The sequence below is a fragment of the Conger conger genome, chromosome 17, assembly GCF_963514075.1.
Source record: "Conger conger chromosome 17, fConCon1.1, whole genome shotgun sequence".
NCBI lineage: Eukaryota > Metazoa > Chordata > Actinopteri > Anguilliformes > Congridae > Conger > Conger conger.
In genome coordinates this window covers 13392766-13419184 of record NC_083776.1, presented here as the reverse complement: position 1 = coordinate 13419184, position 26419 = coordinate 13392766, and the positions used below count along the sequence as shown (strand labels likewise).

Sequence of the window (26419 nt, the reverse complement as noted above, 5' to 3'; positions counted from 1 at the left end):
AACATTTATTAAGACACGGAGTAAAGTGCTCGAGTGCAAAACGCTGATCTTTGAACCAAAATATTTGTTTTTCCTCACTTTTTGTTTGAGCATTTTTCCCAAATTATATTTTTCTTGGTTAAAGCCAGAATTTTTTTTCATGTGGAGCCGAGCCTGCTGCAATAGACGGAACAGCCTGCAGATTAAAATACAGTTCCTTGATTCTTTTAAACCAATTCAAGCAAAGTTTACCTTATACACCGCGCTCCAAATTATTATGCTAATTGTATTTAAGTGTCATAAAGATAAAAATTTTTGTTTTTCAATTAAAACTCATGGATGGTATTGAGTCTCAGGGCTCTTTGGATCACTGAGATCAATCTCAGACACCTGTGATAATTAGTTTGCCAGGTGAGCCCAATTAAAGGAGAAACTACTTAAGAAGGACGTTCCACATTATTAAGCAGACCACCATTTTCAAGCAATATGGGAAAGAAAAAGGATCTCTCTGCTGCCGAAAAGCGTGAAATAATGCCTTGGACGAGGTATGAAAACTTTAGATATTTCACGAAAACTTAAGCGTGATCGTCGTACTGTTAAGAGATTTGTGGCTGATTCAGAGCACACACGGGTTCGTGCAGATAAAGGCACAATGAGGAAGGTTTCACTGATGAGTCCCGTGCAACCCTGGATGGTCCAGATGGATGGAGTAGTGGATGGTTGGTGGACGGCCACCATGTCCCAACAAGGCTGCGACGACAGCAAGGAGGTGGCGGAGTCATGTTTTGGGCCGGAAATCATGGGGAGAGAGCTGGTCGGCTGGTCGGTGTGAAAATGACCTCTGAAAAGTATGTGGAGTTTCTGACTGACCACTTTCTTCCATGGTACAAAAAGAAGAACCGTGCTTTCCGTAACAAAATCATCTTCATGCATGACAATGCACCATCTCATGCTGCAAGGAATACCTCTGCATCATTGGCTGCTATGGGCATAAAAGGAGAGAAACTCATGGTGTGGCCCCCATCCTCCCCTGACCTCAACCCTATTGAGAACCTTTGGAGCATCCTCAAGCAAAAGATCTATGAGGGTGGGAGGCAGTTCACATCCAAACAGCAGCTCTGGGAGGCTATTCTGACATCCTGCAAAGAAATTCAAGCAGAAACTCTCCAAAAACTCTCAAGTTCAATGGATGCAAGAATCGTGAAGCTGCTATCAAATAAGGGGTCCTATGTTAAAATGTAACTTGACCTGTTAAGATGTTATTGATTGAAATAGCTTTTGATTTCAGTAAATATGACCTCCTAATGCTGCAAATTCAACAAATTGCCATTTTCAGTTCTTTACAACCTATAAAATGTTTTGAAACTCTGTTGTGCGTAATAATTTGGAACAGTGCATTTTAAGTTTTTTATTTTTGAGAAAAATACTGTTATCATTGGGAGGTTTGTTCAATAACATTTGAATCATACCCAAACAGTTGATGACTTGAAAATTATGCTGACTGTCATTTGCATCGACTATTTAGGGAAATCAGAGAAAAATATAATTTGCATAATAATTTGGAACAGTGTAGAACGTCATATCTAAGTATTACAGTTTTATATCATCTGTTGTATTTTCAAAAATACCGGCAGTTGTGTTTTGAATAAGTTTGATAAGATCACGCAGCTGTTGGTGAGGGGGCGGTATCTCGGGCGGGTGATCCCTCCATGCACGTGGCCGAATCTTTTCATCGGCTGAATGCGCGGCCGTGGCCGGGGTCAGCGGTGGCGTTGAGAGCGAGCGGAGAGACCAGCGCGCGTTCTGTGACCCGGGAGGACGAGCTGGTGGGGAGGAAACGACTGCGGCCCGTACGATATCAACACCCCCTCTCTCACAAAGCCGCGACGGTGACACCCCGCTGATCCCCGCTCCCTGACGGGGCTCCCCCCCCCCGGCTGAATTAGCCTCATTAAGCCGGGGCTCGTGGTCGGGGGGCTGCGGCCCTTTGTGGGGCTCACAAAGGCAGTGCAAACACCGCATTAGCCATGCGTCAGGGGGCCGGGCAGATGGCAGACATGGAGAAGTGACACCCCCTCCCTCCCCATATCCGCCCTACCCAATGCTGCCACCGGCTCCTGGATCCAGTATCAATTCTGCACCTGCGCCCTAACGTGCACGATAAACAGCATCTTGACAAAAGCTAACGTGAACGTCAACTATAGTGCCTGGGTTCCCATGCCAACACAGCTAACGTGACTATAGCCTTCGTTTCCCATGCTTACACCGCTAACGTGACTATAGCCTGTGTGTCCCACGCTTACACTGCTAATGTGACTATAGCCTGTGTTTCCCAAGCTAACCCCAGGTGATGAAAGCCGGCGTTTGCCATGCTAACACAGCTAAGGTGACTATAGACTGCATTTCCCATGCTAATACTGCTAATGTGACTATAGCCTGTGTTTCCCATGCTTACACCGCTAATATGACTATAGCCTGTGTTTCCCATGATTACACTGCTAATGTGACAATAGCCTGTGTTTCCCATGCTAAAACAGCTAAGGAGACTATAGCTCGTTTCCCATGCGAAGCCGGCAAGCCGCACAACCTCCCCTCGGTTTCTGGAGTCGCAGAACAGGGAACACAATACCACCACGGCTTTCATTACGGAGGGGAGGTAAATCAGCGCACTCGTGGGTTGGCACAATCGATGAGACCAGACGGAGTTATTTACTGCGTCCATTTCCGCGATTGCCCGGCACGCTAGAAGATTGACTTTTAGTCCACCTACGCCGAGGAGGGTGCTGTACTTCTAATACACGGGAGGAGAGGGGGTGGGTGAAAAGGAGAGGGGGTGGGTCAGGAGGAGGGGGGGTGGGTCAGGATGGGGGGGGTGGGGGTGGCAGGATGCCGGCAGCATTTTCAGTCGACCCCACACGGGCAGACTGACAGCTGGGCTTTTCTGTGATTAAGCCACCCTGTATTTGGCTGGAGATGGGCTGTGAACAAGCTGTGATACTAATGGACTCAACAGGCCGTGCAAAGGGGCTGAAGACTCGGGCTCAAAAACCTTTAGCACAACCGCGCGCCGCGCGTCACGTACGCAGTCTCCAGGACGGACCGAGCCGGGCCAACGGACCCGAAGAACGGCATCGTGGGGAAAACGCAGACGCCGAAAAGATGCTCCCTTGATGCACACTGCCTTTGTGTGCCACGGGTCTCCAGCCTCCCAGGTAACATCAGCCCCCCTCCCCACAGGCAGGAGCTGAGTGAGCGAACGAGAGACGAGGCGTGCAATCCGCACATACCGCCCGACCAGAGGGAGCCCTGTCATTCTAAATCATTATTTCCTATTTGACTAAAAACGTAAAAGTGTTTTTTTTATTCAAGGAAGAAAGCAATGAAAGAACATTTTTCACAGCAACTTCTAGTTTGGCTCTAGAAATCTCCCATTTCTCGCTCTGCTAGCTGCAACAATAAAAAATCATGACCTGAAACATGGGTAACTGAGGCAGCGAGCAGTGAAAACCTGGATTACGGTCTTCCTGGTGTAACATTTTAAAAGATACCAATGTCACTACGGTGTAAAGACTGTCACGCACCCCAGACAGCACGAGGCCTTGCATGGACAGTGGCTTTCCAGGTACAGGGCAGGATTGAACGAGCAGCTGAGACGATTCCACAGCCTCTCTGAAAGTATGAAACGTCTCGCGTTTACCGAGCGGTTCCTCCGTCTAATCAGTGCAATCCTGTAACGAGGTGCGGCTTTTCAGGCAAACAAAAGGACGCCCGTCGCAGATGAGACCTGGATACAACCGCCATCTGCCCCGGTCTCTTTGTGCCCACCGCTCTCTCCTGCCCCCGGGGAGAAGGGAACAGATACTGCGTGTGCGTGTGCGTGTGTGTGCGTGTGCGTGTGTGTGTGTGTGCGCGTGTGTGAATAAGACCAGGAATATTTCCCACTGTCACACACAAAATAATGCGAATTGCCCGTAACATGCCAATATTTATATACATCGATGCTGCATAGAATGACGCCAAGTTTATTTAAAAATTGCCCAACTGGCAAATTCATTTCCAGCGTATTTCCACACACACGTGTGAGTGTGTGTGCGGGAACGTGTGCGTGTGTGTGACTGCACGCCCCAAATGCAAAATCTCTGCACATTTTAGCTGCTGTTCAGAGCAGGCGGCGAAAAGGAAAAACCTGCGCGCCCGGTTTCGTCAGACGCGTTTTCCACCTCATAGGCACGGCAATGTCCCGCAGCGAAACGCAGAGCCGCCAACTGTTTACCAAAAACACGCTGCGCTCCTCGTTCTCGAGCCCATCGCGGAATTAAAGGCGGAGGAACCGGTTTGAGCCGCGCTCCGGCGTCGGAACCGCGGCGGAGGCGCGCCGGCGCGGAGACTCCGCGCTGACGCCAGACAGCGTGTCTTTGTGCGCGGGTCATTAGCGTGAGGAGAGAGCAGCCTGCAGACCCCCCAGCCCTGGGGCTACTTCGGGCCTGAGCCCGTGCTCTGCAGATAAGCCGGTGAAAGGCCTCCTCTCATCCCGGTCCTCGCTATCCGTCTCGCAGCAGACGCGGCGCACGTTTAATTCTTTATTTCTGGGCGCGTGGCTCGCAGACGCAGACAGGGTGAGGATTAGCTGACGGGGGCTCCTGCCTCTCAGGGCTGGAGAGAGGAGGGAACAATGGCGCGGAGGACGGCTGGCCTCCAGCGGGGCTCAGGCCCGGCTCTGAGACACGGGGGTTCACTCGGCTCGGGAGAAAGGCTCAGCGTCGCTAAAGCCCTGCAGCGCCCAGCCTCCGATGATGATGATGATGGTCTGTCTGTGCTGCGCTTCATTCACAGCGTGTGTGTGTGTGTGTGTGTGTGTGCCTGCACTTGTCTGTGAGGGTGTTTTATTTTACTCCATTGTCATTCCCCGATGAGCAGTGGACCTCATACACACTGTGGCTACGCTCACGGACTGCACTGACAACCAGGACAGCTGCACGGGACAGGGAGAGAGCCGGCCAAATATCCATCCAATCGCATCTGCTTCCCAAAATCATCCTCTCTAAATCTCTGGCCAGGACCCTCGGTATTCCTGCTGGGAATGTCATCTCAAAGCCGCACAGAGACGCACAGGAAACGCATACGAGCACTGCCAAAGCAGGGGAGAACGCACGGCTGCGGCCGTGGACAATCTCTTCACACGGAACTGCCCCGTTACTGCTGGGTAAGACCACAACGCTTTGCCCCTGAAGGGCCGGGGGCCAGAGGGTGGAGAGGGTGTGGTACGGAGTGCAAAGGGTGTGGCGCAGGGTGGAGAGGGGTGGGGCCTAGGGGTGGAGAGGGGTGGGGAAAGAGATGTGGATGGGAGGGTGGCTGGACTGGGCCGGCATTCCTGGGATTGTTGGAAAATCCACAGATCCCGTGAAAAGGCAGAGCAGAAACCAGGCGTACACACACACATGCGCCCGTGCGCACACACACACGCACTCTTTCTCTCACACACACAGACACACACACACGCTCAGAAGACTTAGGAGGGGAGAAACCCAGCAGCCGCACCTTATGAGACACCCCACGGCATTTATTAATATAACAGTAATATAAGAGCACAATTTGCACTCCCTATGACCCCCATGAGAGGTTGACCAGGGCAGTCTGTTTTACTGTACTGCTTTTCACAACTGGACCACTGTATTTATTCATTTATTTAGTAATTAACCTTTATTTACAGCGTTCACGGACACAGGGGAACTGCAGAACGGGGAGAGGGGAGAAAAGCGTGGGAACCGGGTGCAGAACGGAGACGGTGTGGATTCAACCTCCGCCCTTCTCCAGCCCAGCGTGCGATCACAGCGTGTGCTGTTCAAATCACACACGCGCATTCAGTAACATCCACACACTGCTGCGGCCCTTTCCGGACTGTTCCGGGAGCCCCTGTCCGGACACCGCACAAACCGGCCGACCCCAAAACCCAACCTGAAACACAACATAAAACCCCAACTCCCCACACGGGCGGCGCTCCTGAACCCAGCCTCCCGCTCCGAGCCTGGGCTCTCCTCAGGGCCTGGTCTCTCGCTCCGGGCCTGCCCGCTGAAAGCAGCCCGACGGGTCTGACCGTGCGGCGGCCGCTGTGATCGACGGCTTCCCCTCTGGCGCTAACAGCCCTGCCTGCAGCCCCGCACCACCGCCACTTCTACCAGAGCTGAGCTACCGCTTCAACCGGCTACACTAACGCCCAATATCGCCCAGGGTAACCAACTCAGCCCGCGCTTTCCCAAGAAACGGCCACGGACGGTCGGTGGGGATCCCAGTGAAGTTCGAGTGGTTAAGGAAATGGGGCAGGACTGTTTTTCCCAGCGCCTGACGGGCAGGGAGGACGAGGGCCTTCTCGACACGCTGGTGCGTGTCTGTGAGAGCGACACCCACACTGCAGGGGATGCTCTCACTGAGGCTGAGAGAGAGACACGGCCTCTTTCATCTGCACCGCCTGCACTGCTTCGCAGGGTCATTACACTCCACATCAACACTTTCACCTGCTAATGAGTCTGCATGGCAACATTTCAATAAAAAAAACTACCATAAAACCATCTTCCGCTGCCCTGTAGAGTGAAAAATGTGTTACGCAGTCCACTGTGGTCAAAACAAATGATGTCACTCAGAACACAAACGGAGATGTAACCTAACTCGTTATGTTTTTCCTGCTGGAAACTGCTGGAAAAGAGACGTGTCAGAGAACGTGTCATGGGCAACAGACCCGGTTTCTATAGAGATAGAGGGTTAAATGCCTGAGTAAGCTGTCCGTAGCTAACGTTAGCTGAACATATTCTTGTTGTGGGCGGTGGAAAAAAGAAATGTGCTGAGCAAAGCATTGAGAAAGTTTCCTGAAAACGATGTAAAAACTTGTTTTCCAAGCCATTGGGAATTCTCTCTACCTGCTGGGAAATGAGTCTCGGTGTCAGACACTTAATCGATGTGCTCTACACGCATGAAATGGCAGAACTCAGGGATTCTGGGAATTTCTTAAACGGAGCAGTGTCAAGGAGGAGGTAATAACCGGTTGATTTACAACTTCCCTCGATGCAGTGTGGTTTGAAAAACTCCCGCTTTTCCAAAGGATGAAATATTGAATGCACAAAAGGATAAGGCAGGGGTGATAAGTAGGTCCCACACGTTACATAACATATGGGCTGACAAGGAGCACACACACGCACATGCGCGCGCACACACACACACACACACACACACACAGTCAGAAATAACACGACACCACCTGCACGTGGCACTCATCCTAATAATACCAGGAAACCCAAGGTGTTACAGCAACTAATCCCACAATCCAAAAATAAGCAAACAAGTCCAAAGAAGAGGGGGGGGGGGCTGGAAGGACAACTATTTTTTAAATGTTAGTTAGAAAGCAAAGCAAAACACACACACACACACACACACACACACATACACACACACACACACACACACACACACACACACACACCTAAACATCAAGGCTGTTTCTCGCTCAACATCTGGCAATCCCAGGAGCACACTCCTAATCCTGGCCTCACATACATACTCTGACCTTAATACCAACCTTTAATCAATGAGGCAGAAACACACGCCCGCTTGCTCACTTACATACAGACACATACACACGCAGGAGAGGACACACACACACACAGAAACATGCACGCACACATGATCACACACACGCACACACGTGGGGCCACACAGTCCTTCAGGTTTCCCCTTCCATCTGAAAGAAAGAATCCCAGGGAATGATATCTGGGCTGATCCAGCACAGATTTGGAGCACATTGTGTACACAGAAGCCGAAGGGGCAGGCTCCGACACTCCCTGCCTTCAGTCAGGGTAACCAAGCGTGGAATTAGGCCGTATTTCTGACACACAGGTGGCCGTTTCTCTCTGATCCTCACACCACCGAGGCCAATGATTCTGGCACACTCTAACAGGCACCTTCTGAAATAGATGGCACAAATCCAGTCCCACTTGGACTTTCTGCAGGGCATTTAGCAACCCTTTTTAGCAATCTCCCACCCTTCAAATCTTGCAACTGATTCACACCTGCCTGTCACCAATGACACACACAAGCTCCACCCATTTCAGGATTCACGAGGCCACACACCTCACATTAAATTAATGGCATTTGGCAGACGCTCTTACCCAGAGCGACGAACAGTTGATTAGACTAAGCAGGAGACAATCCTCCCCTGGAGCAATGCAGGGTTAAGGGCCTTGCTCCAGGGCCCAATGGCTGTGCGGATCTTATTTTGGCTACACTGTGATTCAAACCCCCAACCTTGCCTCTCCCAGTCATTTACCTTAACCACTACGCTACAGGCCGCCCATTGTCACATTGATAACTGAGAGACTGGAGCCCAGAAACATCAGAATCTGTGTCTAGCTGTTGTATATTGTAGCAGCCCTATGTGTTTGTAAATGGGGGTATCTAGAAGTGGTGGAGAGCATGCAGTGTGCTAACTCAGACGCACGTGGAACTGCACTGCGGTCTAAGGTTATGACACCGAGCCTCATCAGCGCATCATCCGCCAGGAAGCCAGGGAAGGAGGAGAACCTCCCCCCTTCCTGCCTGAGGCCCCAGGGTGGTAAACATGCCCTGACTGCAGGCCCTACTGACCGCCGGCTCCTTCGGACTGCTGCCCATACTGGCCACAGGACCTACAGACCACAGGACCTACTGACTGCAGCCCCAACTGATGACAGGACCTACAGACTGCTGGTCCTACTACCACAGGACCTACAGACTGCTGGTCCTACTGACCACAGGACCTACAGACTGCTGGTCCTACTGACCACAGGACCTACGGACTGCTGCCCCCACTGACTCCACCCATTCTCCTGTTCCCTTTCGCCCAGCAGCTGACGACCAGGTGAAAAAAAATTCCCCCAGGTGTTTTCAGTACAGAATTGTGGCCCGTCCATGACAGAAACATATGAATTCTCTGTTCTGTCTGCTGACTATGCCCATATCAAGCATTTGCATGCAGCCTATATATACAGTACATGTGTATGTGCATCGTGCATGCTCCCTGGCACGGGCAGAGCAGGGAGAGGACATCACGGAACAACGGCGTGCCGAATCCGAAGTGTGGGGGCGTGGCCGTCCCCTCCCAAACACGGCGAGGCTCCCGCCACACGTCCCCGCCGGGGCCCGCGCGTGCGGCCGCTATTAGTTCCGCCCGGCCGTGGAAGTAGGACACGACCCCCCCGAGCCGCCCCGCCCCCCTCCCCAGACATCATTACCCGGGACGGCAAAGGGGTCAGCGACGGCACCGACGGTAATGCGCTGTGACAGGCCCGTCCCAAGGCAGGCTGGGATAGCTCCGGCCCGAAGCCCCCGGGCCCTCTCCGAGGAGGGGGGCGCTGGGTACCGCGGCCAAATGAAACCCAAAATGATGCGCGGCCGATGACAGCCGCGCGCCATGCTAATATTAACAACTGTGGAATTGCCAATTTCAATCGAAATTATAAATTCCATTTCCCTCCTAAGTAGCGCCACCTGCTGCCTTTTTTTCCTGGGTGGGGGTTGGGCGGTTGCTTATCGGGCTGAGGTGCCATCACTCCTCTCCGACGCACGCGGCGGTAATTGAAGCCGAGATTGCATCTGCGGAGGGCTCGGTCACCCATCCATTAAAACGATGAGACGTCCACGGAATCGCAAAATAAAAACATCCAAATGCAATTACTAAATAAGATGAATGCAAAACAAACTAAATAAATAAATAAATGTACGGTAAAAAAAGCAACAAAAGAAAATGGATCTTGGGGAATAATCAAGGAAAGCGCTATAGTTCACCTGTCATCTCCCAGTGTAATTATATGCGGGCTGAGCTAATATTTATTCAACGAGCAGAGATAGTCTACCCTTTCCCCAAGATGCTCACCTTCAGTAAGGTCATTCTAATAACACCCTCCTCCTCCCACTCACACACTCGTCTGACAGGGTCTTATGTCAAACCACCATTTCCTGCATCTCCTCTGTGTCAGATATACACTCCTAAATTAGGCTTTCATGGTTACCTGTGAGCCCATTCAAAAATCTTGCATTCACCTACTGCCCTATTCTCCCAGTCCCTAAAAAAATCACTGTTGGTTTAACTCTGTCGGAGGACTGAACAGCCAATTCAACACAGGACGTATCCCATATTACCTTCCTCTTACTGTATCCTAAGGGCACAGCTGTGTTTATTACCTGTGCATTTCCACATACAGTATCTTCCACATGCAATAACTTTCATCATGTATCTAAGAAACTGCAATTTCGCTTTTCTCCCTTTGCTTATACCAGTCACTGGCTTCTTAATTCTGCCTGCACGACATCTTTAGATCAGGGTATGTACCACCATTTTGCAATATAAGAAAAACTTAAAACTAATATTTCTGACAATAGGGACGGCGGTCATTGTAAGCACTGGAGCTGAGACACAGTAGCAGGACTGGGAGCGACGTGGCCACTATGAGAGCCACTGTAGCGTAGTGGTTAAGGTACATGACTGGGACACGCAAGGTTGGTGGTTCTAATCCCAGTGTAGCCACAATAAGATCCGCACAGCCATTGGGCCCTTGAGCAAGGCCCTTAACCCTGCATTGCTCCAGGGGAGAACCGTCTCCTGCTTAGTCTAATCAACTGTACGTCGCTCTGGATAAGAGCGTCTGCCAAATGCCAATAATGTAATGTAATGTAATGTAATGAATTATGAGGCTGTGGACCCGACCTGAAGGAGCCGACCCGTCGTAAGAGGGAGAGCGGAACGGAACCAGCGGAAGTCACTCAACCCCAGCTTAATGGGACCGGGTCCTCATTAAAGATTCAGCAGCCATTAGCATTAGCATGAACATTAGCGTCCGCTGCTCCTCCGTGGCGAGACGCCTCTCTGGAACACCCACTCCGCCTTCAAACCGAGGCTACGCGCCTCTCTGAAATTTGGAGGGGCGGGTGGGCACAAATCCAGTCTTTTCCAGGAAATATTGCGTTCGCAATAAAATAATTAGTTTATTTTTATTTTTTACCTCCAAGACCAAGAGATATTTTTATCAATAACCCGAGCCCAGTCGGTCTCTGTTGTGTAACGGGGCCTTAAAGGGAACGTGTCACTCTTTGTGACCCTTTAGCGCAGCCCATCCCAGGCCTCCTTTAAGCCCCGAGCTGGCGGCGCTGGTGACCGGCGCTTCCGTGCGAGTCAGGAGAGCGTAAGCTCCAGGACAGCTGGGCATGCGCGAGCGTCTCATTGGCCCGCCCGCACTTCCCGCTAAATCCGCCAAAAAATGAATTACGGCTGCACCGGGAAATTTTTGCGAATCAGAGCCAGGAAGATTATTTTAGAGAGATTATTGGAGAATGAAAGCCGAACCATTGGCACGGCTTCATGGTAAACACTTACAGCGGCCAGCACCTTCAGTTGGTAATAAAAAAGACATTATCATAATAGTATCAGACGGCGCAGTAAATTTCGAATAAAAGCCCAATAAAGCTGCCATTTGCAAGCCTATAGTTATCTAATCGATCTGTGGGGATAGAAAAAGGTTAGCTAAATCAATGAAAACATCAATAATCCTGTCAGAATCGGACATTGGTCAAATACGCATCTTAAATTCTTTGAACTCCTTTGATGACCGTGAAATATTAAAACCACCATTGTGTACATTTAATAAAATGTGCTACTGTCCAAAACATACAGCCCTATGAAAGAGGACTTGTTTTATGAATATTGCTCTGTTGAAGCGCCGGTCACAGTCAGGCCCGGAGACTGAGTGGGCCAGGTTCATGACCTCACAGTTAACGATGGCCCAATAAAACAAGAGCTTCCACAGACTCACGGATTTCAACCAACTCTGCTTCGCTGAGGAGAACAAGATATTCTGATTGGTTCAAAAGTGTCAGTGATTGACAGTTCAGAGTAGGTCCACCCATTAGGGATTGAGAAAACTCTCTGTCCCATCACTACTGGGTGGCCATGCAGAGAGAGGATGAACTCCCTGAACATCTCAAGGCCAGAGAGTTTCATTCTCCAATCACGCACAGTGTGCCAACAACATTTACTTTCTGTTAAAGATTGTTTTTTATTTTTCAGTGAACTGTGGGAAACCTGTTCACCAAAACCAAGGGATGCCCAGCTGGGTATCCCAACTGAGATTCAGGATTATATAATGGAAATTAATTCATTTCTTGTTGTAAAAATTATTTTAAAATAAAAACATACTCTTAACATGACAGTGACAGCTAGTATATGAAACATTCAACTGCTAGTGCCACCAACCACAAAAATACTCATATCTGACTACATGGCAAGTTGGGTATGAGTGATGTACTCACAGAAAATAGCACATTAAACACAACTAAAAATACAATACTTGCGGGGATCAAACTGTCCCAGTATGAACACTCAGTCGGGAGGCTTATATGCAGGAAAATGCCTTTTTTCGCTCCTGCTCAAGGCAGGAAATGAAGCCCGATATAGCCAACTCAACATATCGCTCACAGACGGGTGGAAAAACCCCATCAGCTGGCTAACGACGGCTACACAAAGCTTACCCATCTGCCCCCAGACACCCGACTGCCCCTGTCTGACTCGCTCACACGCGCTCTGAGTTCAGAACGACAGCGGGGCGAACTGAGTTCCTCTTCAAACTGCAACCCGCACGGAGCAGGGCTCAAAGGGAGGATGACTCAAAATATCTGCGGTCCCCGTTTCTGGTTTTTATCCAGCGCCCTGGATTTAACAAACCAACCGCTGTTCAGGAAAAACAAACCAGGTGTGGACAAATACAGCACAATACAGGTACATCTGTTACATCTGGTCATCAGGAAATACTGCAATATTCTCATGTCAGTGAAACTGTAATACACATACGCATAAGAGCCACACAAGAGCTGTCAACTGTCAACACACAAGCATGCGTTAGTGCACTCATACACACTTCCCGAGAACATATACTGTCACAATATTCAAGCAAAGTACACATTTCTCTTGTCTGCATACCATTCAAATCTGAGCCCAAATCAGTTTCTTAGCTTCACAGTTTGGTTAATTCTGCGACTTTCTGGACTTCAGCCTTTAATCCCAGGCACACTATTAGCAAACATGTCACAGAAAGCAAGCCCATGGGACTCCTTTTCCATACCTCATGTGTGCTCAACGGCGCCCCCACAACCCCACGACTTGCATTCATGTATCCAAGGCATTGTGTGGCAGGCCATGGTACTACAAGCCAGACCTTCATCCCGGTAAATATAGCAGCTCATCCAAGCAGATATTAGCCTAATGGTTATTAACACATCAGCCCAAGTGATGCCTGTACCATGCATTCTGTGACAACGTTCTGGCCGAAAATTAGATCAAATACAAGAACCCAGGACCCCATAAAACAGCCCCACCCCTTCACTCCACAACAGTACCCTAACAATTCTGCTGAAACATCTGCCTTTCACAGCACCACGCTGACTCCAGGTTTGAGTAACAGGAACAGGAAAGGGAATGAACCCATTTAAAGGGCATCAGACATTTAAACATGGCCACCAAAAGAAACGGCACCCATTTCTAGTGCCGGTGAGTGGTAAGGAAGGCAAGAAATGCCATCGCATCTCACCATTCCTTTCCCATTATCACTGCCACTATCAAGACACGGGCAGCAATACAGCACAATCAAAATGGATGTTCTGGTTGGAGATTCACTGCACCCTGCACAATGCCATGTAAAAAAAGAAGAAAATGAAAAAATCTTGATTCAAATTCAGCTGAAATAAAACTCCACTTCCTGCAAAACTCATTCCAATTCCAGTGTGCTAACTAGGCCCACATTTTTCCATTCCAATTGAATCTCCATTGAAATGACTCGATTCATAACCGATGCTAATTCTGTCCCAAACACAGTTTCATCTTCCTCTCTCTCTCTCTCTTAGGAAAAAAAGAACAGTGTTCAAGGCAAAAAATCTAAACAGACAACACAACATTACCATATCAGAGAATGCGCCATTTCCTGTATTCTTTTAACGCAATGGGGGCAAATCAAAGAGCGAATATGACAGGGAAAGAGATTTCTGGCACAAACATCACTCACAATGGAGTCTGTATTGTCAAAATAGAAAAAAAATCCTCAGTCCACCCATTGCATATTCCATTAAGCTGTGTAAAATGCCTGGTCAGAGGATTTCCAATTACGAATGCAAAATTCCTGAAGTTATTGAAAACCCTTCAACGTTAAACAGCGCAACAACACGATTCTCGCTCCAGGAATGCATGCATTAACCATTTCTCAAACAGTGTTAGATAAAGATCAATAGGTTCTACAACTGCTAATATTTACCGCTACATGTACTCAACTCTATAACCGTTCAGAGTCAATTGCAGTTTGCTAAATGTGCATTCTTTCTCGCTGATTGAAACCATTCCTTAGAAAACAATGTTTTTGTTTGCCTTTTTTTTTTCTTTTTTGTTTCCTTTTGTAAGCATTTCTGTTTGAACGCTTCCCAGAAAACAAATGTTTTCCACCAAGGCAAAGTTCAGCCATCGAAACAAAGGCTGCTCATGCAACGGGCCCTGCTTCCAATCAGAGCCGAAAAGGGGAACCCCGCCGGAGCCAGGCCTCGGGGCCCGCGCGCCCGGCCGAGCCTCCAGGTGAACCGAGGTCGGAAGGCGAACGCGTTCGCGGTCCCCCGGCTTATTTGGCAGCAGCCGTGGCATCTCGGTCCTAAGTGAGGGGTTGCCCGCACAGGCCCTGAGAAGGAACTCTGAAGCAGGGACTAATGAAATGCAAACACCACCAGGCGAAACATCACCTTCCTGTCCAAAGCAAACAAACATCTTCTTCCAAATTCTCTCTGGCTACCCTGCTACTCACCCCCCGGCCCCCCTTCTGTCGCTGAACGCGCGCACCAAGACTACGATAAAACACAGAGGAGAGAGATATATAGGGGGAAACTACAGTAAAGAAGGGAGGAACATGAGAGAGAGAGAGAGAGAGAGAAAGTGACCCTTTACCCTCGAGTGGACTTCTGTTCATGCTCTCCGTGCTGGACTGGGAGCAGCCCCGCTTCTGGGACCCCAGCAGCGCCCTCTTGGAGCTGGCCTGGCGGAGGCCGCCGTGGTGGGAGACGGGCGTGGAGGTGGCGTCCCTCCTGGAGAAGATCCCGCTGAAGAAGCGCAGCAGGCGGCCCTCGTGGGGCCCCGAGCGGGGCCCGCCCCTCAGCAGCCGCTCCTGCTCCTCCAGGCTCTTCTCCGAGATCTTGTGGAGGTCGCTGTTGTCCAGGGTGCGGTTCCGGCCCTTGGCCCGGTCGGCCCGGCTCAGCTCCCGCAGCGCGTCCCCGGCCCCCAGCGGGCTGCGGGCCCCGCCGGGCTCGTCCGCCGCGGGGCTGAGCCGGTCCTTGGGCTCGCCGCCCTGGCCGATGCAGTTGGAGCTGCTGTGGTGCCTCTCCTTGGACAGGGCCCGGAGGCGGAGCAGCTCCCCGCCCGTCCAGTGCCGGAAGCTGAAGCTCCTCCGGAGCAGGCTGGGGTGCCGTTTGGGCGGCGGGGTCTCGGGGAGGGCCTTACCTGCTTTTCCGCCACCCCCGCTGCCTTTCGGGGCGAGCGATGGGGAGCCCCCCGCAGCAGGACTGGGGCCGTTGTCTCTCCGCGCCTCACTCTCAGAGTCCCTACTCTCCGTCTGTGCGTGCGTCTCACCCGTACATACAGTGCTGTAGTCATTAGTGCTTGCTGAAACAGTGTCATCCCTTTTCTCTTTAGTGCCAGTGCTCGCCTCTCCGGAAGCAGTGGTTGCGTGTGCTTCCTGCATCCCAGCGGGGCAAATATCCCTTTTCAACCTCTCAACGTCTCTGTTAACCTGTGCGTTTCTTTTACTGGGTGGTGCGGAGGCCACCGTGTTCACTGCCGGCTCCGAGCCGCGCTCCTCCTCGCTCTCGCAGTGCCTAGTCGAATTACCTGCGCAGGTGTCGTTAAATTCAAACGACAAGTCTTTGCGGAAATTGTGATTCTTTTTGGATATTTTAAGCCGCCCCAGTTCCAGCTGCCCGGTGCTAAAAGTCCTGAACTTCCTCATGCAGTTTCGCGAGGTAAACTCGTCCGTCTCGTCATCTACCTCCTTGAGCTCCTCCAGCAGACAGCTCCTCTGAATCTCCGGGGTGGCCTCATGTCGGAAAGCGCCCACTTTGGGGTTCTCCAAGCGCCGATGCGCCGCGTTGCTGCTGCTCTTATCCAAATCCTGCAGGCTCTCCTTCTTCACCAGCGTGAGGGAGATCCGGTAAACGGTCTTCCTTTGTGGCGTTCCCCGCTCCATGTTATCGGTGTAACCGCCGTCCAGAGGGTACATTCTTCAGCGTCAAAGATTAAAAAAGAAACAAAGAAATAAAAACGTGTCCTTTTGGCTGAACATATGATTACTGAAAACTGGTCCGTGCGCCAGCGATGCAAGCAATGATGTTTGGCTTCAAATATGCATTTGCACTAAAAGTAGCGATAGTATAACGACTATTCTCTTTCAAATTCCCCCCAATTTCCCTATTTCGCGTAAAAATGGGATGTGTGAAAATCCAGGTAATCAACTGTGCTACGATCAGAACAAGAAAACCGATGCCTCCACGTAAAATAAGAATTCCCCTTCAGATCACGGGGATTCCTAATCTAAACCATCTACGGTGACAAATATAGACACCAAAACATCAATTTGAGGTCTTTGTTTTGTGACTACAAGCAACACAAGATATATGATCCACTACTAAGACAGTCCGAATTCCCCACCGATTCCCAGCTCGAGCACGGCGATGTCCGGATCATCGCGAAGAAATATTCCAGCAACATCGTATCCTCACTGAAGTGAGCGTCTTCGCCCCCATTGTGCCTGAGCGTAGGCTGCAGAGAGGTCCGCTCGTTATCCGGTCATGGTGAAGTGCTATTGTTTTCGGTAACGTAACTGCAGTGTTTATCCCAGTAGAGAATTTATGTCCCCGGTCCTGTTCACGCTTTCTCTCTCACGGTCATCCCAACAACGCGAGAAGCATTCATCCTCTCCCCTCTCCTTCCTCGGCTCTACCCTCGTTTCTCTTCTAGTAGAAGCAGCATTGTGCCAGCAAGCACGACGGGCTGGCAGGAAAACGTGGAACAGAATCCGGGAGACGGCACCAGGGACTGGTTTTCCTAAACGCTCCTCGGCTGATGTTTTTGGTGGCGTGTTTTTTTCTTCTTTTTTGCGGTAGGTAATAGGCTACGACAATGCAATAATGGTTGAGCTGGTTTGGCGAGTGGATAAAAATAGCAATATATAGCCGATATAATTAACATATAGTAACATGAAAACAACACTTGATGGCACTTGAACACAATGGCCAATGCAAATGCAGACAAACAAGTTATGTTGGAAAAAATAATAATAAATAAACATCAGTGAGAACTATTACCTGCCTTGGTGCAGCCGAATTGATCAAACCTATTTGAACTGGTATACATTTGAAAATAGTCATCTCACACACAAAATAACATAAAGAGTGGGACCTTGAGAGAGTAAAATACAAAGCACAAAACTACCTCGGGTTGCCGGCAGACATTCCCCACATACCCTAAAAGTAACAGAAAGCGCTTGCGGGCGTTTAGCTTGCTCCAGTCCGGGATATGCGACACACCCAAAGAAAGGTGGAGGGTGGGGGAGGAGGGGTGGAGTTTATTTCTTTCTGTCTGATTAGAGAGCGATCCGGTCCGGGCACAGCCACAGAATACAGGCCCACTGCCCCATCAGAAACTTCGCTATAACAAAAATATCGCTATAAACTGAGGGGGGGAAATGTGCAGTGTCTGATCCCGGCAGCGCAAACTGCGGATCTGTGACGCCCGCGCTTTGTGATTGATGTGCAACGGCAGCATGCATGCCGTTTGTTTCCAGGTACAACAAAAGCACACCTGTGCGCCACAACCGACTGGAAACAAAACAGGACCGCTTTTATCCACGTTCCCAAATTGTTTATATTTCACGATAACAAAAATTCAAGTGCCATACACCATATACGTCACGTACGTCCGGTATTTGTTAATTTCAAGCAGGAAAGTGACCAGGTTGTGATGCTTTAGAGGAAATTCGAATGCACATTAAAAAAAATATTTATATATGTTAATCCATTGCTTCTACGTCTGTGTACTACTTTTGGGGAAACACTAACAGTCTTAGACCGACACACATGCAATGTCTTTTCCGCTCAAATGAATTAGCTGAGTAGATTTGCATACCATATCTATGTCACAGATAAGCGCAACGAAATTGTTTTGCATCAATCACTGAATGTTAATGTCAATTGCAAAGGAAAAATGTGGATATTTTAGAGAGCTCAATTCTTTCTACAACATCACGATCAAATAAAAATGAGTTAAACATGAATGAAATGAAGTGAAATGCCGTCTGAGCAATACACAAAGTAGCCTATTAATGACTCACATTTGGACAGTAAAGGTTTTTCATCTGATTCATATGTACATGAAAGGAGGTCTATAAACCTCAGTACAAGTACTGGCAGCTCATGAACGTGCCCCTCATTCCCAAAGTCTCACAGTTCCCCTCTACCTGTACCTCCACCCAATCTCCTCACAACCTCCACACAACGGTCAGAAGCCTTCGGCAGGCGCTGTAGTATGCTACTCTCACACATCCATTCCACAGGGTCTCCACAGGATCATGATAATCTGTTCACGTCGTGTTTTGACATATAATCTCCAGCTTTGATAGCATAAAACCAATGGGGAACAACATGTGTGTGAAACATACCTGAGCTGTGAGAGCCAGCTCAGCCCAGTTCCAATTATGCACAACAACAGGGCGGCCTAAGGTACCATGACTGGGACCCGCAAGGTCGGTGGTTCTAATCCCGGTGTAGCCACAATAAGATCCGCACCGCCGCTGGGCCCTTTAGCAAGGCTCTTAACCCCGCATTGCTCCAGGGGAGGATTGTCTCCTGCTTAGTCTAATCAACTGTACGTCGCTCTGGATAAGAGCGTCTTTAATGTAATTAACAACATTAATGCAATGTAATGTAACAACAGTGGTCTGAACAAACAAGATTTCTGAATGACATTTTTTGAAGCAAGACCTAGAGTGCAGAGTTGTGCCAGTTTCCAACAGCGGACGCATTACCCAGAGCCCTGCAGGGAGGCTGAGGTCTCACTCACTGGCCAATTACACATGCAGACTCTACACACCACTGCAGTCCACTGCACAAACACAGGCTGATAAAAAAACATTTCGTATCTGAGCTTCTTCTCGGTAATAAACCGTTTTTGAAGACCTACAGGAGGCTCATAATTCAGGTCTGCAAATGATGTGATGTGACTTTGGGCCTACCTCAGGCCATAAGTGACTGAAATCCTATTACAGGTCTGAGATTACACCGGAGAGTGTTGCGCTGTTAGACACCAGCCGAGTGGACCTGACCCACAAGCCGAACGGTCGACAGGTGAAACGGAGGACAGGAAACTAAATAAAAACAAATATATACAGAGAGAGAGAGGGGTTTATACAGTGCCTGAGGCGTGGGATACAGCAGAACGGCCCTGTTGCTCGGTGTAGATGGGCACTTTGAATTCCTGTTTTTTCAGATCCTGAGCCTCACCGGGTTTGCCCGTAGTCCTCTCCCTGCCTCGTACTGCAAGCCGAGAGAGGGATGGGACTGGAAGACCACCCCCCCACCCACCCACCCACCCCCGCAGCCCTTTCCCTGGCTCCCCTGCTCAGCTCACAAAGTTAGCGAATCGATATGGAGATTAAGGTGGATTAGAGGAAGCCGATTACCTCGCTTTCTCTCTGCTCCCGCTCTGCCTCCCTCTTCTGCCAAACACCACAACGTTTCCACACCTTCTCTCTCCTGTCAACTGCCTGCCCCCCCAAAAAAACTAAGCCAAATTATATTTGGTAAAGTAACAAAATATTACACTTTCCATAATGTAACTGCCCTAGAGATTGTTTATCAGCAACTTTAATCCATCGTCAAATGATCGTTAAGTAATAAACAAAACCAAACAAAAATGCTGTCACTAATGAACTACCTGGATCAGTAGCCAAATATTTTTCCTGAAAGAATTTGTTATTTTTTCATCCTGCAGCGGAAGACTGAGAGTCGAAGGAATCGGAATAAAATCATAAATGATCTGCATTAGCGTTCCTGAGTGACAGAAGAATGCTTGCAGGAAGTCTGTGTGCTCAGAAGGAACAGGAGTTTGGCACAGTAGCTGGGGGTTGGAGGGTGCACTGGGCTCCATTATTCAAAAGTTTGGGCACGGCAGCCCGAGAATATCCGGGGATCAAATTCCTCAAAACGTGCAGCCCCTGCTCCCATCATCTCCTGACCTCTTTCAGATTCCCCCTCTCTTCTCTTCTCCTCTCTCTCTCTCTCTCTCTCTCTCTCTCTCTCTCTCCTGCCTCTCCCCAGGCTGGTTTGATCTCTCATTACCCGCTGAGCTTTAATGCATTCATAAAACATTATTTATGAGCGGCGGGCTGCGCGGAGTGGAGCGGTAATGCAGCCACGCGGCGCGCCGGAGCTGGACGTTCGGCAGGCTGAGTTATGCAGATCACCCGCTCCGTTTTCCGCTTATTTATGTCCAGCAGAAATGAAAACAGAAACATAAATACGGTTTCTGACGGGTAGGACCACACATTGGTCCTCACTCCTCCAAACCCTCACGTGTAGCATTTTACCGAGCTACAGCGAGCATGGGAACATCCACGACACAATACGACACGACACGACACGACACGACACGACACGACACGACACGACACAACACAACGCGACGGCAACCCGGGACCTGGATAGCCAAGCAGGATTACAGAGCTAGCTGAATAACTGCACCGAGTAAAACCCCAGACAGCTCTTTTTTACTTCAGTCCAAGTTCCAGATTTGGGAGGGTTCCGGGTTTTACTCAGGGCGACATTGGCTCAGGAGGTAAGAGCGGTCATCTGGCAGTCGGAAAGCTTGTCGGTTCGATCCCCGGGTTTGTCGAAGTGTCCCTGAGCAAGACACCTAAAGGCGCTACATACGCTTACAGACCATTTACCATTCACTCAGTGCAGTTATCGAGCTAACTCACTATTCCTGCTTTGTGACAGAGGCCCCTGAGGGCGAAAATGAGAGCTCTTCAGCTTGGTGAGCAAACTGTCCCATGTTGAGCTGTGTGCTTGGAGAGGGCTGCAGTTTAAAATCAGCAGCAGATCAACTCCTGTTCCACACAAGGGGAGTCACTAATGCAGCAGGTAAAAGTCGGTATTTGTGGGCAAAGCACTCCACCATGCCCATTTCCATCATACAGCACTCAATGTTTTTTCAAAATCATCATTTTTACACAGATACAGAGACCACAATGTTTTAAATGGCGTTCGGCAGCAATTTTCTTCCCCCGATAACGATAAAACTGAGCGCCAACACTAAATAATACAAAACATAATCGGAGAAGGTTGGCTCAGCTAATTTCCCATTTTTTAAGAAGGGAAGGGGAAGCGTTTAATTAATCCCCAACAGGGAAACTCTTCTGCCAAAATAAGCATTTAAAATAATTTGTGACACTCAGCTCTGAATACCTGCTGCAGTAAAAAGATGGATTCCTTTGGATTCCCATCTTATATTCATCATGTTGCTATATGGTCTCAGCAAATAATCAATGTTCCCCTTGGTAAGAATTGACTTTGTACTGTCTTGCGCCATATTTTTATTTTTTCATACAATGAGTGGGGTTTAGAACGCCACAGTTCAGGAGGGGAGTAGCCCTGTACACAGTCAGACAGGAGTGTGTGACAGTGCTCATGTCATTTCACACACACTCCGACTTCACCCTGGAGTACCAGCTCACCCGGCCAAACACAATTTACAGTTGGCAAAGGTGTAAATGGGGACACAGGGAAAAATAAACAAGCCAAGTGCATCAGCTCTTCATTTGTAAGGGCCACGTGTCAGCTTGTCCGCAAGTAATGCTGGGTTTCTGAAATCATTACTGATAAAAACATTTCTACCAGGGCAGTATTTTTGTGATTGCCTGTTCAAGACCAGGGCAGTGAGCAATGTCTGTGCAATCACAAGCCCCTTGTGTTGCTGACAGAGTACAGTATAAGCTAATTAATCTGACAGGCACTGAAGCTAACTGTGATGGATCCTAACTATGGCAGTGTTATGAGTAATTAACGCTGGAAACTGCCGCAAGATTGCACAAAATCATGGCAACAGACAGACGAATCTGATGTGCTGGTTTGCAACACTAGAAAAATGTAAAAGCGATCGACCTGGAATAATTCCTTCGACAGAATTGAAAATGCTTTTGGCGCCCATTTTATAACAGCGTGAATGTGGAATTTTAGTGAACACGCCGTGAATCTCTCCTGCATTTTCCATCAGTGAGGGTGTGATGTAGAGCGAGCGAGAGAGAGAAACCTCCACACACTCTTTCATCTCTTCCCAGGAGGCCATGAAAATGGGTCAGATAGCAAAGAGAGCACAGAGATCCCTGCTGTGAAGCATACAGCACGCACACACGCACACACACACACACGCACACACGCACACACACGCACGCACACACACGCACACACACAGACGCACAGACGCACGCACACCCGCGCACACACACACGCACACACACCCTCATACACATGCACACACACACACACACACACACACACACACACACACACGTGCACACACTCACACTCTCTTACACGCACGCGCACATGCATAGACACATTCATACACACACAGACACACTCTTATACACGCACATGCGCACACACACGCACACACTTTCTCATACACGGACGTGCACATGTATACCCCTATGAATATACACACACTCTTACACATTATTATACAATCGCATGCACACAGACGCACTCACAGCGACGCACAGATGTACACACAATCTCACACACACACACACACACAGGAACATGAAGAGCACAAACACTACTCCTGAATCTCATGAAAAGGGAGTAGACTAGCAGACAGGTGAGATCACAGATACTGCTCATCACTGAACACATGCACCAGCCAATCAGGCAATAAATACATCGGTGGGGTTCCTGTCACCACCAGGGGGCACAACAGAATATTTTCGGCATGGTAAGTAAAAACAACCATTTTCAGCAACGCCAGCAAACACTGAAATGAGCCGTCAGCCGTTCTGCTGCCTGAGACAGAGGTGTACATCAGGTACTGTGGATTCATTTTAAAAGCACACACACATACATACACATGCATCGCACGCACGCACGCACACACACACACAATGTACAGTAAAGCACACATACCTGGAGAAGACGAGGATGATGAAGACAGTGGAGGTCAGGTCCAGAGTACATGGAAGGGAGAAAGAGAGAATAATTAGCATGTGTGAATGTCGGGGTATGTGTGCATGTGGGTTGCATGTGTGTGTGTGTCATTAGGAACACACAGAAACATCTATTTTACAAATGCCGCACAGAAATGAAAGCATTCGTCATGCAAGCAAAATGAAGCAGAGCCTTTGTGGCTCGGAAGACCTTTAGTCCCGGACAATCACATCCTCACCCATACCTGACTCAGCCTTCCCTGTTCAAACTCACTGCCCTTTCTGCACTAAATGAGTCACTTACACTCTAATTAAAAACATGTAGCGATGGCTTTGTTAAGCAGACTTTTCTGCTTGTGATCAGAAATCTCACATCATGGATTCACAGCGTAATCCTGCTGAGATTTGTTCCACATAAACCGGGGTGGTTCCTGGACTTTGGACCGGACCCACACCAGCCTTCAGCTCTTCCACCCCAGCACCAGGAGCAGAAGCAGGGCACCCTTCGTATCGCACTTTGAGCCACTCTGAGTTTAACTATGGGCATCCAGGGCTGTCGCCCCACAAAGGAATGAGCTGTGACTTCATTCAACACAACAACCCCCCCGCCCCCCTACAATCGGAGTAATTCATAAACCACAGGCCTATCTGCTGTTCAGTGTCACTGTGTGTGAACCGCTCAGTTATGTAACTCCGGTCTAAACTGAGCCATCACAGTGCTTTGAATCACAGTTCAGATGTTGCGGATTAACTGCTTTTTATTACTTTTTGATATCATTGTATTCTTGGCTTTTTAACATTATGGTTTCGTCTCTCCGACACATACATGTTTTTTTAATTATTATTTATTTTTTTATTCAGAGTCTGCCGTACTGGAAATTTCCACTCAATGCATTCAAAGTGTAAAAAACAATGACTGGCGTCCTGAGAGTGAATAAACTCCACTCCATACCCCTGGGCAGATGTGTGTGTCTCCACGTTCCCAGAATGCAATGCCACCCTGCATTTAATCCAGTCACAAAAAAAATCCTCCACAGAAGCACCCATCTGGGGAGCACTCAGAACACAGCCTCTGGCTTCAGATAGAGTGACCCCACCATTTCACCTTTTGGGTGTTGGGCTCTGGGTGTGTCACATGAAGCAGGGTGCCATTTCCTGGATAATTATCGCTGGAACCAAAAATGGCAAGGCTTATCAAAAGGAAAAGTCCATACAGTCCCTGATCGATTTCCCCTCGGAGTAATTTAATCTGAATACACTCGCTAGGGATCAGAGGATAATGTACCATTTCCTGTATGCTGAGGCCTTCTTCTAAGCAGAAGGCTCTTTTTCTTCCACTTCCTTTCAGTTTTTCTTTTTTTAACATTTTTACACACTCATTCTCTCTCCTCAGCCCCAAAGACACCATTATCAATGAACTCAATCCACATTCCAGAGAAGCTAATTCATCCAATTCATCGGACCATTCGGTACAGCCAAGTCAAAAATGCTCCATGCAACATTAAAACAGTGATCCAGTTCTTATTCCTTCATTCGTTCATGCATTTATTGGGGGTTTCTCAAAAATGTGAAACCCAAACAAGGATCAGGCATGGAGGTGGTCCTTAATTCCGCTTTTGGACACAGCCTTTTGACCGAACGGCTGTGCTGTTCTGTGTTCTGAGGCAAAGCACCGGAACAGTCTGTCAAGCCAACAACCTCGCCGGCTCACAGACCGCCCAAAGACACACATCAGTCTTCCGACATCCTGTCGCCATCTAGCTGTCGGAAAGCAGAACAGCAGGAGACCCTGGAATCCTCTCCTGAATTATCTGCTCGGGTTCGAATCCTTCCCCAGATCAGCTCGCCCCTTTAGAGGGCAGGATGCTTTTTTTCCGGAAACAGTGGGATCTTACGGGACTTTACCATATTTTACATTTAGAAACCCTCCATTTCCCAAAGCAATAAAAAAATACACCCAACAGAATCAAGAAATGTGCAGGTGAAAAATGCACTGCGCGTCGCTCCAGCGGAATGAAAAAGGGTGTAAAATATCAATCGAGGCGAAATTCAATCACAATTAATTCTGCTGTGCCCCTTCTCAACTGCCAACGAACAGAGTCTGGCACAGACCCAAACCTCAATAACTGAGAATCGACAGTCACGGTGGGAGAAATCGTTGGGAATTCTTTGTCTGCCACAGTGAACATTGCTGGGTTCCCCCGGGACGAAAGGACACGGTACTGTGTCGCAGCCAAATTCGGCAGACTTCCAAAACCACAGAACAAGAAGCGCTTGCCGGGTAATCGTACACATGAATTCTGCAGTCTAACAAAACCTGGACCGCCCTCACACTTGTCCTAAACGTCCTCTAGCTGTCCATAGTGTTTACGTGAGCTTTGACAGCAGCCCGATACCTCATTAGCATCCAGAATCCGGCCAGTGATTAACCTGAGTATGCAGATTTATGCACAATCTTGCAGATGGCTCATGCGCTCGCGAGCAAAATGAAATTTCTCCACTGTAACTACATCCACTCCTGAAGGGAAGTGTCGGCCCCAGAGAATGCACGCATTCAGAATTTCAGCGTGAGATGCCAATATTCAATCCCAACTGCAATAATAGCAGATTGCTGCTTACAGGCATTTCCATATCGCCCCATGCAGCAGTTATACCTGTATGGGCAAGCGTCATTACACCTTCTCCTGTCACACATATAATCGACATGGGAAAAATTATTTTAATAACTCAAAATATCTGCAGTTTTAAATTTCACCAATATTAACCAAAATGAGTTTTTTTATACCAGTCCGCATTTTGGTTGAGAACAGGTTTTGTTGAAAATTCACAGGGGTCTACACTTGAGTGTTTCAACTTTTAACATTTTTAACCTAACACAAACCGAAGATTTGTGATGTAGTATAAAAGATGTTATGGGCCTGATGCAGGCATAAAGGGTCTGTGATGTAGTATTAGAGACGTTATGGGCCTGACTCAGGCACAGAGGGTCTGTGATGTAGTCTTAGAGATGTTATGGGCCTGACTCAGGCACAGAGGGTCTGTGATGTAGTATAAAAGATGTTATGGGCCTGATGCAGGCAGAAAGGGTCTGTGATGTAGTATTAGAGAAGTTACAGGCCTGATGCAGGCAGAAAGGGTCTGTGATG

The 26419-nt window shown here is 48.8% G+C and overlaps 1 protein-coding gene across 3 annotated transcripts in view; it reads right to left on the bottom strand.

The window, feature by feature from the left end:
• Nucleotides 1-26419, bottom strand: part of agap1 (ArfGAP with GTPase domain, ankyrin repeat and PH domain 1) — a 154636-nt gene that overhangs the window by 104702 nt on the left and 23515 nt on the right. The window contains exon 2 of one of the 3 annotated variants that reach the window (XM_061225841.1): nt 14972-16296. The exons of the other annotated variants lie outside the window; for them this stretch is intronic. Coding sequence (XP_061081825.1) covers nt 14972-16295 — 1324 coding nt within the window. The 5' untranslated portion in view covers nt 16296. The remainder of the gene's footprint in view (nt 1-14971; nt 16297-26419) is intronic. 3 annotated transcript variants of the gene reach the window in all.